The sequence below is a fragment of the Oreochromis aureus genome, linkage group 23 (genome assembly GCF_013358895.1).
Source record: "Oreochromis aureus strain Israel breed Guangdong linkage group 23, ZZ_aureus, whole genome shotgun sequence".
Taxonomy (NCBI): Eukaryota; Metazoa; Chordata; class Actinopteri; order Cichliformes; family Cichlidae; genus Oreochromis; species Oreochromis aureus.
The window spans coordinates 27,755,349-27,769,425 of NC_052963.1; the positions used below are offsets into that span (position 1 = coordinate 27,755,349).

At 41.5% G+C, this 14,077-nt stretch overlaps 2 gene segments (V, D, J or C); both read left to right on the forward strand.

Annotated features, from left to right (window-relative positions):
* Positions 1–152: 152 nt before the first annotated feature.
* On the forward strand, positions 153–3,755 carry LOC120436229. The segment is given in 4 exon segments: positions 153–260; positions 1,365–1,448; positions 1,524–1,909; positions 2,860–3,755. Coding segments are annotated over 4 exon segments (525 nt in total).
* Positions 3,756–4,946: 1,191 nt separating this feature from the next.
* On the forward strand, positions 4,947–6,012 carry LOC120432755. The segment is given in 2 exon segments: positions 4,947–5,457; positions 5,531–6,012. Coding segments are annotated over 2 exon segments (525 nt in total).
* Positions 6,013–14,077: the final 8,065 nt, after the last annotated feature.

Below are 14,077 nucleotides of genomic sequence, written 5' to 3' on the forward strand. Positions count from 1 at the left end.
GCAAATACATTTCTTTCTATGGGAAAACATTTAAATGTTCCTTTAAACTATAGGATGGTTTCAGCTGTCAGTCAGCACCACCCTTACACGTGGATGTTGTAAGGCTGTTAGAAACCACGTGGTACTTGTAAGATCTTATAACTTGCCATTGTTCTGCATCAGCCTAACAGAGCACCACTTCTCTCCAGGTTCAGGAGAGAAACCATCACTGCACACGATGCTTTTCCTCCCAGCTGCTGCTCTGTGCTGTCTGTGTTCAGGTGAGTGATTTTATTGAAACAAGAGTCTACCATCTGTAACAAACACTGCCATACTAACCTGTCTGTGTCTCTACCACAGTGATTACTGTGGCTGAAGAGCTGATACAGAATGATTTAACTCTGACCAGGAGAGCTGGAGAAAGTGTCTCCTTCAGCTGTGGGGGAACTGACCAGTGCAGCAGTACTGTTGTATACTGGTACCAGAAGAAAGACACAAGAGAATTATTCAGAATGCTTCTTTCTATTGACATAAGCAGCGGTGCAATAAATTGAGGCTATAACCACCCTCAGCAAAATGATTTCTCAGCAGTGAATAATCAGGGCAGCTGGGCTTTGGAGCTAAAAACAGTTAAAGACGTTCATTCAGCCATCTACTACTGCTCTTGTTACAAAAGTACTCACAGTGTGAAATCATCCCTGCAGGCTGAACAAAAACCATCAGAGGAAAAGCAAGAAACCACAGCTCCGTCTCAGTCTGAGAGACAACAGTTAGAGAAATTTTCAGTATTTAAATTGTACAGGTTAAAATGCTCATAATATGAAAGGGTAAAATTAGTACTTGTAATTAAAGTTGACAGCTAACTGGGAGTACTGGGAGTACACAGTAAAGGTGGATAAGAAAGAAAAAATGTCACAGACCAGTTGTATGGGAGGTTTTTCCTCCTGAACGTTAAAAGTTGATATGTATCATATCATGGATTTGTATGTTGATGATATTATTGTTTCCACACATGGTCGAAAATATTTCAGACTACATCAAGTCCATTTATGTTCCTCAGTCTGTGTCTGTGGGAACAAATATTTTTAGTTTTGAAGTCATCATAGTTTTAAGACATTTTGTTGACTGACTTCATAGAAAGTGAAGAAAAGATACGACTGAAATAATAAATAAATTCCACTCTATATTTGAAGGTTAATGTTTTGCAAACCTCAGTCTCAGTGGAAAACTGCAACACACGCCTCAGCTGTCACTCAGCAGCAGCACTGACAGCTGCAGCAGTTAATGGGAGGTTTTAGGAGTTGTTAGAAACACGTGGTCCTCGTCTGATCATATAAACTGTCCTTGTTTGGCCTCGTTTCTATCAAAGCATCACTTCTCCTCAGATTCACCAGAGGAAACGTCACTGAACACAGCGGTTCACACAATGCTTTTCCTCCCAGCTGCTGCTCTGTGTTGTCTGTGTTTAGGTGAGTTTAAGCCCAACAAAAACTACATGTAAGAAACACCATCAAACTGACATTTTTCTCTCTGTGTCTTTGCAGCGCTGGTTACCATGGCTGCAGAGCTGATGCAGAAAGATTTAACTTTGACTGCAACACCTGGCAAAAAAGTCTCCTTCAGCTGTGGAACTGCCCAGTGCAGTGGCAGCTATGTGCACTGGTACCAGAAGAAAGACGATGATAAGTTCAGAGTGATTCTTCATATTAACATACGCACTGGTGAAGTCGACAGTGACTACAACCATGCTCAGAAAAAAGATTTCTCAGCTGTGAAAAATGAGAACAGCTGTGAGTTGGAGATAAATGCAGTTAGCCTCGTTCATTCAGCCATCTACTACTGCTGCTGTGCTCAAAGCTCTCACAGTGACAAAACATCCCTGCAGACTGAACAAAAACCATCAAAGGAACAGCAGCAGACCACAGACCAGGTTCACACACACACTGACACAGGCATCACCTTTAAAACCATAACAACTAGTTTGTATTCTATTTATATAAGAAGTAAAAATAATCAAGACCAAAATAAATTCAATAAGAGCCAAAAGATGACAGAATTGGGAGTAACAGATAAAAGTGCCATGTGTTCACATTCAGGTCAAAAACAGCAGACTGTAAAATTCCACAAATATTAGCTTCTTCTGACAAACATCAAACAGAAGTGTCTATATTTTTGGGGGGAAGCAATATTCCTCTACAAGAACAGCTGGTGATCAGCAACTGAGGGAAAACCAAAACACCAAAAAGAGTGATCACAGCTCCAGAAACCACAAAGCATATGGCTTTGAAAAAATAGAAATAATAAAAAATAATAAAAAGAACCCCAACAGTTTGAATCCAGGATTCTCAAAGTATAGCCAACTGGCCAAACACACCCTTTAGTAACATTATAGTTGTGACTGTCATCCTCATGAATGTCAGCCAACGCTAAAAGTTACATCACATCCGCGAGTGCAAGCTGTGCTTTGGTGTCTTTTTGGTGTCTTTGATTGTCCAACTCTTATTTCTGTAACCTTGCACATCTGCACAGAGCATACAGGTTGGTTTCTTTTCCTTTACAGTCATTGCTGTCATGTGCTGGTTCCTCCATGAGGACTCATCATAATAATCATGCTTAGATTTGCAGGCAGTTAAACTACAAAACATGCAGCAAGTTTCTATTGAGTTTTTTTTTTTTTTTTTGTCTCTACCGTGTTTATAATCTTGAACAAACAGAAGAAACCGTTTAGCTGGACAGATATTTGTTCTTAGAAGCCAGAGGACGACCAAAGTGCATACTGATATTGTAACACTTGTTGGCTGTTGCTAGGTCCCAAAACACACTCAGATGGGTCGGCTGGTGCAGTTAAAGTGACTTATTTGCACAGTTTTATCTTTGCAGACCGTTCATTGATTCCAGACAATCGCTGTCAGCTGTGTCCACCAGGCTCTCCTGACACTGCCCCTGAACTCCTGTGCAGCTGAGCCACAGACTACACCCTGCCACAGCAAATGAATCCTGTTACAGTGCTACTCCATCAAAACATTGTTGAGAAGTTTAATTCTGAATGAAGCTGCCAACCTGCTGTTTGGACAAGAAGAAACTTGTGAAACAAAGGTCAGCTCAGGTAGCTCATCATCTGGAGGCAGAAGTTATGCAGAATATTCAGCTTCATGCAGTTTTTACAACATTAATTCATCTCGACTAAACCAAATCACGGAGCTGAAATAGACTAATCAGACCTTACAATATGACCACGACAGGTGACAAGATTATCTCTTCATCACAGCACCTGTTAGTGGGTAGGATATATTAAGGAGCAAGTAAACATTTTCTCCTCAAAGTTGGTGTGTTAGAAACAGAAAAACTGGGCGAGTGTAAGGATTTGAGTGAGTTTGACAAAATGGTAATGGCTAAGTGACTCTAAGACTCCAGACAACCGGGCTTTTTCAAAAATGCAGCGTTTGTGGGGTGTTCCTGCGGTGGTCACTATGCATTAAAAGTGGACCAAGGAAGAAACAGTGGTGAACCAGTAACTGAGCATCTGTGGGATCTACAGGACAAACACGTGTGATCCATGGAGGTCCTTCCTTACAACTTACAGGACTTCAAGGATCTGTTGCTAACATCTCAGTGCCAGATATCACAGCACATCTTCAGGGGTCGAGTGGAATCCATGCCTCAGGACTGTTTTGGCAGCAAAAGAGGGACCAACACAAAATCAGGCAGAGTCATAATGTTACGTCTGATCGGTGTATGACACTGCTTTACCTCAGCTGTCACATTCAACATCAGACAGGTTTTGTACTGGTCTGTGTCACTGTGTGAGGGGACAGGATCTTTGGCTCTGGAGTTAAACTGTGCGTAACAGGTAAGAACAAATGAATTCATTTTCCTTACAGCGTTCAAAATGACAATTTGTTCAAAGCCAGTTTCGTTATGCCCGACTTTAAATGTGTTTTATTAAGGTCGAAAAAATGTGAATCTCACTGAATATGTGAGGTATTCATTGTTTTTTTAATCGTGAAAAGTCCTAAAAGTCTGATGTGAGCAGGGTTACAACTAATCCTTATCTAACAAATTTCAACACCTTTTTATTTATTTTATTTTTATATTTGTTTGTAAGCTCAAAAGACAACAGATTCACTGGGATTTGTAAAACAAAATCATTCAAATTAAACATTGTGGACATATTTGCAGTAAATCATAAGTTTATAAATAAAATGTTATTCATATTTGAGCCTTAAGACACATTTAAGGAAAGTTAAAAAAAAACTACTGACTTAACATAATCTAGAATATTGTAGTGGATGTCATTTGGAAATTTAAATTTAAATTAAATGTAGTGCATTATACAGAACTGATTGTGTTTGCCTCCAACGCTTTTAAGTTATGTTTCACATATCGAAAAAATTGCTATTTTTAACTATACATGAAAAAATTACGTCTCATGGGAACGAATGTGAACATAATGTTCTGAAGTTACTGATCTTTGATCATTTTAATGTCATTAAATGTCATAAAAATATTTAGTTATATTAATCACAATATAGATTAAAAAAATCCCATGTACGAATATTTCTCATAAATGTTTTCAGATGAAATTACTGTAATACTTACATACTAACCTTAATTATATATTTTAAGAGATTAAGAGATCCCAAATATAAAATCATAATGAAAACAAAGATACAATTAAATTCTGACATATTATAAAAACCGATATACAAATATTCACATCGTATATATGAAATCTTATTTGCAACAGTTTTAGAATAATTACAAACTATATGGTTCAAATATAAACAGAAACCATAATGTATGAAGCACATTATGGTTTATATCAATACTGTAGCAATAATATGTGAAGGATGTGATTTATTTTTACATCTATAGATGTGTTACATTGTATTGTTATAATTTTAAATTGTGATAAAAGAGACGTAAAGGACAAAGGAGTTAATTGTATTAAATATTGTATGTTAATGAAATCAGTTTAACTTTGATAAATATAATTCTGCCTTTAATATATGCTATTATATTGTATATTATAACAATAAATCATCTGAATATTATTAAGTGTTTAAGATGAGCCATTACATGGCCGACAGGCACTGATGGGTAGTTTGGTGATAATGAAGCCTGTCAGGTCACACTGAGTGAAATTCTGTGTCTGCTGTCAAACTTCAGATATGCCGGTACTGAAGCCCTCGGTGACAGTGTACCAAGCAGCATCCAGTGATCATCTGGAGGAGAAGAGATCCCTGCTGTGTGTGGCCTCACAAATGGTTCCTCCTGTGGTCCAGATCACCTGGAAAAGGCAGGAGCAGGACGGATCTTCGCTGGCATTGACCCCTGGTGGCACAGAACAGCTGGACGTCATAGAGTCCGATTACACTGCCAGCATCTTGTTGATCCATCAGCGAGACGAGAACTCACATACATATGACTGTTCTGTCACACACGAGGGGGGGACGGTGGAGCAACAAATAGAGGAAGGTAATGAAAGTTTGTTGCCTTTTCAGCATGAAATTGGCTACGCAGCTACTCAAATGTGACTTTTCTGTTTCAGGAGTTTCTCAAAGTCCACCAAAAGAACTTCCACCAGATACACTTTCCACCAATCAAACTTTAACAGAACGTCCATCATCAGAACATCCTGTGTCTCAAAAACAAGTAAAACTGCTCTGCCTGGTGTACACGGTGCTGATCACGAAGAGTCTGGTGTACTGCTGTGGAGTCTTTCTGCTCAGGCTCGTCAGACGCAACTGCAAACACGCAGCTGACTGACTGTTTCCTTCTTCTTGGCTTATCGCTTTTTATATCATTTATCACTCAGGATTTAGAAAAATCTGTAACAGTGCAGCATTTTGGCTGTTTTTTTACTTTCTTTTTTATTTCAATATTAAAAAAGAGCTGAAACAGAAAAGGCTGAATTATTAGCTCCCTAGTAGATAATTCATCATTTATAGCATTTGTTTAATTAAAACAAAGTGTTGCCTGCTCTTCAAAGTATTTCTCTGCAATATTCCAAATAAAGCAAACAAAAAAATCTTGCTTGTTTGAGTTTAATTTTGTAGAAAACTGCGAGAAACAGCAGCACTCCCAATACATGCTGATAGGCAACGACTAGTGGTAAAAGAAGAACAAATGTTTAATGAGATAGAAACAGGATTTTAAAGAAAGATAACATGAAACCATAAATCTGTTAGATAAAGAACATGCAGGTGTGTCTGAGCCTTATTTTTAGTTCACTATCATTGGGATTGCATAGTCATGACACTATGTGATATCATAGTGTGGAAGTAAATATTCAAAATCATAATGTTCACAGACAAAATCATGAATTCCTTCCTGGTGCAAAAAAAAAGTGTTAAACACAATGACCCAATATTTATTTGAATATGAAATTTTAAATGTTAAAATAAATTAGAATTAGAGTTCATCTTGATTGGCTTTCATTTTGTAAAGGACATATTTAGCAGACACATTTATGGATCTCACCAACGTGTTTATGTCATTCAACAACAATTAGCTCTATGACCTAAAATATTATTTAACATGTTCTCCATGATTCAAAGCAGATATAACTATGAAAGCGAACTCCAGTTGTAAGCTCTGTCCTCTTTCAGACGTCGCAAATCAAATGTTTCTTTATACAGATAATGTGATTTTCTTATTAAAGGACACAGAATTAAAAACTCTCTAACTAAAGGAACCAAACTATCAGGAACCCGTGGATGTTGTTTTCTGGACTCAGTCTCAGTAAAGTAAAGATATCATCTTTACATCAACTTAAGTTGAAGATGTAACAGAATTCATCTTTACAGAGACTTGAAACCCTGTTTACCCACTGATATATTTTTGAGATGTCCAAATGGTTCACAGAAAAAAATGTTGAATTGGGGTTGTTCTAAAAAAAAGCAAATGCGATATTTTTTTCTATTGTGAGATGGTTGTGATCAGACATCCAGTAAATAGCTACTTTTGCTACACAGACTTATCTAACTAATCATATTAGACCGCTTTTTTCAGGTTGTGTGTGTGGGTTTTTTTTTTTTTGTGCATATCTATATATCAGTTATGTAAATTATGTGTTATTGTGTGTTCCATGGTGAGATTGTTTAAAGCCTCTGAACAATGTCATGATATCAGTGCAGCTGTTAGCGCTGCTACCCTCAAGGGCATCCTTTAACTTTTCAAACAAACATGGATCGCTTTTTAACTTTTGAACTGAATCTCTTTCAAGCAGATTGAAGTCTGTCAAATTGTTTTAGTTTTTAAAAATTTTCATTTTATTTGAATTGCCCTGAATGCTGTATTTACTTTTTCTACTAAACATTCTGTATTAATTTCATCGATTGTACTTCTATTTTTTGCTAACTTTTGAAACTGACTAAAACTGAAGTATTCTGGTAGTTAAGGGGCCAGATGGTCCTGATTAACAGTGAAGATTACACTGCAATAAACTCAAACACCTGACTTTGTTAAAGCTGCACAACAAAAATAAATATGCTTCAAACAAGCGGCAGAAAACAACAATCCATCCATCCATCCTCATCCGCTTTATCCGAAGTCGGGTCGCGGGGGCAGCAGCCTAAGCAGAGAAGCCCAGACCTCCCTCTCCCCAGCCACCTCCTCCAGCTCATCCGGGGAACACCAAGGCGTTCCCAGGCCAGCCGAGAGATATAATCTCTCCAGCGCGTCCTGGGTCTGCCCTGGGCCTCCTCCCGGTGGGACATGCCCGGAACACCTCACCCAGGAGGCGCCCAGGGGGCATCCTTGTCAGATGCCCGAACCACCTCAACTGGCTCCTTTCGATGTGGAGGAGCAGCGGCTCTACTCTGAGCCCCTCCCGGATGGCCGAACTTCTCACCCTATCTCTAAGGGAGAGGCCAGCCACCCCGGAGGAAGCTCATTTCTGCCGCTTGTATCCGCGATCTCGTTCTTTTCGGTCACTACCCACAGCTCGTGGCCATAGGTGAGGGTCGGGGCGTAGATCGACCGGTAAATTGAGAGCTTCGCTTTTACACTCAGCTCCCTCTTCACCACGACGGACCGGTGCAGCGTCCGCATCACTGCAGCCGCAGCACCAATCCGTCTGTCGATCTCCGGCTCCCTTCTCCCATCACTCGCGAACAAGACCCCGAGATACTTAAACTCCTCCACTTGGGGCAGGAACTCATCCCCGACCGGAGTGGGCATTCCACCCTTTTCCAGCTGAGAACCATGGCCTCAGATTTGGAGGTGCTGATCCTCATTCCCGCTGCTTCACACTCGGCTGCGAACCGCTCCAGTGCGAGCTGGAGGCCCCCACCGATGAAGCCATCAGAACCACATCATCCGCAAAAAGCAGAGATGAGATTCTGAGGCCACCAAGTGAAAGCCCTCTGCCACTTGGCTGCGCCTAGAAATCCTGTCCATAAAAATTATGAACAGAATCGGTGATAAAGGGCAGCCCTGGCGGAGCCCATCACCCACCGGAAACGAGTCCGACTTATTGCCGGCAATGCGAACCAAACTCTTACAACGGTTGTATAGGGATCGAATGGCCCGTAGCAGTGGGCCAGACACCCCATACTCCCCGCAACACCTCCCACAGGACACCCCGAGGGACACGGTCGAATGCCTTCTCCAAGTCCACAAAACACATGTAGACTGGTTGGGCAAACTCCCATGCACCCTCAAGTATCCTCGAGAGGATAAAGAGCTGGTCCAGTGTTCCGCGACCAGGACGAAAACCGCATTGTTCCTCCTGTATCCGAGGTTCGACTAACGGACGAACTCTCCTTTCCAGCACCCTGGCATAGACTTTCCCAGGGAGGCTGAGGAGTGTGATCCCCTGTAGTTGGAACACACCCTCCGGTCTCCCTTCTTAAAGATGGGGACCACCACCCCCGGTCTGCCAGTCCAGGGGTACTGCCCCTGATCTCCACGCAACATTGTAGAGGCGTGTCAACTAGGACAGCCCTACAACGTCCAGAGCCTTCAGGAACTCGGGCGGACCTCATCAACACCAGGGGCTCTGCCACCGAGGAGTTGTTTAACTGCCTCAGTGACCTCGACCCCAGAAATTGGCGGGTCATTCCCTCATCCCCAGACTCTGCTTCCTCCTCGGAAGACGTGTCAGTGGGATTAAGGAGGTCCTCAGTATTCCTTCCACCGTCTGACAATTTTCTCAGTCGGCGTCAGCAGCGCTCCGCCAGCACTATACACAGTGCAGGTAGAGCACCGCTTTCCCCTCCTGAGACGCCTGACGGTTTGCCAGAATCTCTTCGAGGCAGTCCGAAAGTCTTTTCCATGGCCTCTCCGAACTCCTCCCACACCCGAGTTTTGCTTCAGCCACTGCCCGAGCCGCATTCCGCTTGGCCTGTCGATACCTGTCAGCTGCCTCTGGAGTCCCACAGGCTAACCAAGCCCGATGGGACTCCTTCTTCAGCCTGGTGGCTCCCTTCACCCCTGGTGTCCACCATTTGGTTGGGGATTACCACCACGGCAGGCACCAACCACCTTGCGGCCGCAGCTCAATGCAGCAGCCGGCAATGGAGACGCTGAACATGGTCCATTCGGACTCAATGTCCCCAGTCTCCCTCGGAATGTTGTTGAAGCTCTGCCGGAGGTGTGCGTTGAAGATCTCGCGGACTGGGGCCTCTGCTAGACGTTCCCAGCACACCCTCACTCACGCGTTTAGGTGCACCGGGTCTGTCCAGCATCCTCCCCGCCACCTGATCCAACTCACCACCAGGTGGTGATCAGTTGACAGCTCAGCCCCTCTCTTTACCCGAGTGTCCAGAACATATGGTCGCAGGTCTGGTGATACGATTACAAAATCGATCATCGACCTGCGGCCTAGAGCATCCTGGTGCCACGTGCACTTATGGACACTCTTATGTTCGAACAAGGTGTTCGTTATGGCCAAACTGTGATTTGCACAGAAGTCCAATAACAAAACACCACTCGGGTTCAGATCAGGGAGGCCGTTCCTCCCAATCACGCCCCTCCAGGTCTCGCTGTCGTTACCCACGTGAGCATTGAAGTCTCCCAGTAGGACAACAGAGTCTCCAGGTGGGGCACCTTCCAGCACCCCCAGGGACTCTAAGAAGGCTGGGTACTCTGAACTGCCACTCGGCGCATAAGCGCAGATGACAGTCAGGACCCGTTCCCCGACCCTGAGGCGCAGGGAACAAACCCTCTCATCCACCGGGAAAAACCCCAGCGTACCGGCAGCAAGCCGGGGATATAGAATACCCACCCCAGCCCGCCGCCTCTCACCAGGGGCAACTCCAGACTGAGACAGAGTCCAGCCCCTCTCCAGGAGACTAGTTCCAGAGCCCAAGCCATGCGTAGAGGTGAGCCCGACTATATCTAGCCGGTACTTCTCAACCTCATGCACTAACTCAGGCTCCTTCCCCACCAGAGAGGTGACATTCCATGTCCCTATTGCCAGTCTTGGCAGCCGGGGATCGATCCGCCAGGGCCTCCGCTCCTGGGCCGCCCGACACACATTGCACCCGACCCCTATGGCGCCTCCTGCGGGTGGTGGGCCTGCGGGAGGATGGGCCCATGTCTCCTCTTCGGGCTGTGCCCGGCCGGGCCCCATGGACTAAGGCCCGGCCACCAGACGCTTGCCCTCGGGCACCCTCCCCGGGCCTGGCTCCAGGGCGGGGCCCCGGTAACCCTATCCCGGGCAGGGTAAACTGTTCCCTCGATGTTCTTTTCATACGGGTCTTCTGAATCGCTCTTTGTCTGGTCCCTCACCCAGGACCAATTTGCCATGGGAGACCCTACCAGGGGGCAAAAGCCCCCAGACAACATAGCCCCTGGGATCCCTGTGACACACAAACCCCTCCACCACGATAAGGTAGCGATTCACGGAGAGGGAGAGCTGTGTCCCCACCTCTGCCAGAGGTGGGGACACAGCTGGCTCAGCAAGATGAGTTTGGAGCTCTGGAAAGTGTAAAGGCAGCCAGTGAGCTTTATTCTCCTTTAACTGGAGAAGTTGTAGAGGTCAACACGCTACTGGCAGACAACCCTGGTCTGGTCAATAAATCTTGCTACAAAGAAGGTTGGCTCATGAAGATGAGCATTTCCAAACCTGCTGAGCTTGACACTCTAATGGATGAAGCTGCATATGAGAGATACATCCGTTCTATTGAGGACTGACATAACACCTCTCTGTATGTGCTGTGCACCTTCCCTTTTTCTCACAACACTGGCAGAGAGAGGTGCACAATATGTGCCTGTCCGTTAAAACGCAATACATAGCATTCTCCAGTGGAGCTCTTTAGCTCCAGACTACTGATCTGTCAGTGCTGTAGAGCTGTGAACTTTAGAATTTCTTTACAGACTTAATTTAGGGGACCTTCCAGACTGCATTGACCTAATATCCAGTGTTGATTTCTTGAAGCGTCAAACCACCAAAAGATGGAAGAGACTGAGACTAGAAAACAACAAATGTTGATGAAATATTTCCTGACACTGACATCTAATTTTCCACCAGCATACATGAGCTAAATACTGAAAGCCCTGATTCCAAACTTATCATTGATTCACTTCATGTGTTTAGCTGGAAAAAATAAAAACATGATCAAATGGAAGTGAAATAAAAACATGTGAGGTGAACCGCTCATGTTTGTTTCGAAAAGAACAATAAGTTGTTTGTTTCAGCGGTTTCTGAGTCTGTCTCTGTGTGGTTTGTCTTCTCGTACGAGCAGGATGTCCGAGACTCAGCGCTGAACTGTTCTCATGCGATCACTTCATAAACTTTAAATTCCTATAATACTGTTTAACTTTGGATTCTTCCATATTCTTTGCATGAATGGTGCTAATTGCACCAAAAATCTCTGACATATATTTTTAAGTTGTGTTCATCATTACTGACCACTAAAGTCAAACCTGCATTCATGTGAATAAACACATGACCTCGTCTTGTATGTAACACTAGTGTAGCTCAGATTAACCTTAATGTTGGTTTGTGCAGCCAAACCTAAAATTCATCCTAATGACTGATTTTAATAAACACCAGCTTAGATGTTGTAGGACCAACATTATTAAAGACCAGTTTGTGTTCCCCGTATTGGTTTTGTAGGATGCAGCAGACCTCACTTCTAATTTTTTTCGAAAAAACAAAAACAAAAAACCTAAACAAACAAAACTTTATTCGATTTCATCATTATGGCACACAGAGTCACTGCAGTGAAGGGATCTGAATACTTCCTGGAATTATTGTGCAACTGTGGCTGTTGCTGTAACTGTAACTGTCACTGTGACATTAAAGTGAGAACCCCCAACTCGCACAGAAACCCACACAGCCCAGCTGCTGCACAAAGGGAAGCTCTGATTGGCTGTCAACTGTTTTTTTCTGTCCTAATAACCACTGAGAACAGATCCATATCTGCTGCTGCACCCCTCTATCTCATTCTTTTCCACTGAGCGCTCCGCCCACTCAGAGCTGAACTGACCCCATCTGACCCACCTGCTACATCATTTACTTTTTATTATTCATTTGCTCTGTGTTAATGACTGACAAGGTTTTGCTACATTAAATAAATCGAGGGCACAAAGCTTGTATTGAATCAGCTGTTTTGGACGATTTCAAGCTTGATTTAAAAACCTTTAAAGCTTTAATGACTTTTAATCCAACCATCAGAGCAACGTGTTAGCAGCTTCAGATTAAGGAGCAACACTGATCATTACAGTTACATTTTCTGGATGAAATTACAGAGCACAAAATATTAATTCAGTTACACTTAGTATTTTTTGAGTGTGTGTCTGTGTGTGTTTGTGCATGGTGGTGAACCTAAAATATGTAATATAAAAAAACCTGAATTATACACATGAGACATTATGTATCCAAATAACTGGGCTTTAAAACTTCTAACTCTATATCTTTGTAATCTATATGTTTAATGAACATGGAAACAAATGAAAGATCTTGTAGTCCAGACAGCAGGTGCTGCTTCTGGGCCAAGTTTAAATTTATTTCTGGATAACTTATAAGCATGACTAAACCTTTCCCACTGTCCTGTGCACTGTCTGCAGTCTGCAGCGTGATTGTATGTTGCAAAAGAGTCTTTACTTCCCTCCAGTGGTCACACTGAGTCACAACAACGCTTATGTGTCTCACAAGATTATTGATTATTAAACAGGTCATTCACCTCAAACAACACAGGTCTTCTACTCAACCATCTCGAATTTACATCAAAATGTTGTGATACAAAAGTTTGAACATGTATAATGGTTGCTGACAAATTTTAGCTTCATAAATCAAATTGTTTTCAACATATCTATATATATATATATATATATATATATATATATATATATATATATATATATATCTATATATATATATATATATATATATATATATATATATATATATATATATATATATATATATATATATATATATATATATATATCTATATATATATATATATATATATATATATATATATATATATATATCTATATATATATATATATATATATATATATATATACATATATATATATATATATATATATATATATATATATATATATATATATATATATATATATATATATATATATATATATATATATATACATATATATATATATATATATATATATATATATATATATATATATATATATATATATATATATATATATATATATATATATATATATATTTTTTTTTTTTTTTTTTAAAGGTCACTTTCAGGCCTTTTTGTTGCACACTGAAATCTGAGACAATGTTTAAACATTGATATCTCAAAAAGCTGTTTAAGATAAAAGTCCTATACTTTTAGTGTATCTATGATCTGTGGTTTTGTCTGAGTATTAGTTTGTTAAAATATTTTTTAAAGGTCTTGCACTCTTGGAAAGTTCCAGTGAAAGTTAAGCTAGTGACAGTTCCAGTTTTCTTTCAACTTTAATGCGGATTGCACAAATAAGACAAGTTGTACCACAAAAACAAAAACATCAATACATCCTGTCCAAATAGAAAAACACTGGAGTTTTTAGAAAAACACTAATAATGATTATGGTTCAAGGACTGAACATTTATAATGATTACACTGAAAACATCAGTTTGAATTTAAAACGAGTTGCAAGTTCCCTGTTTTCC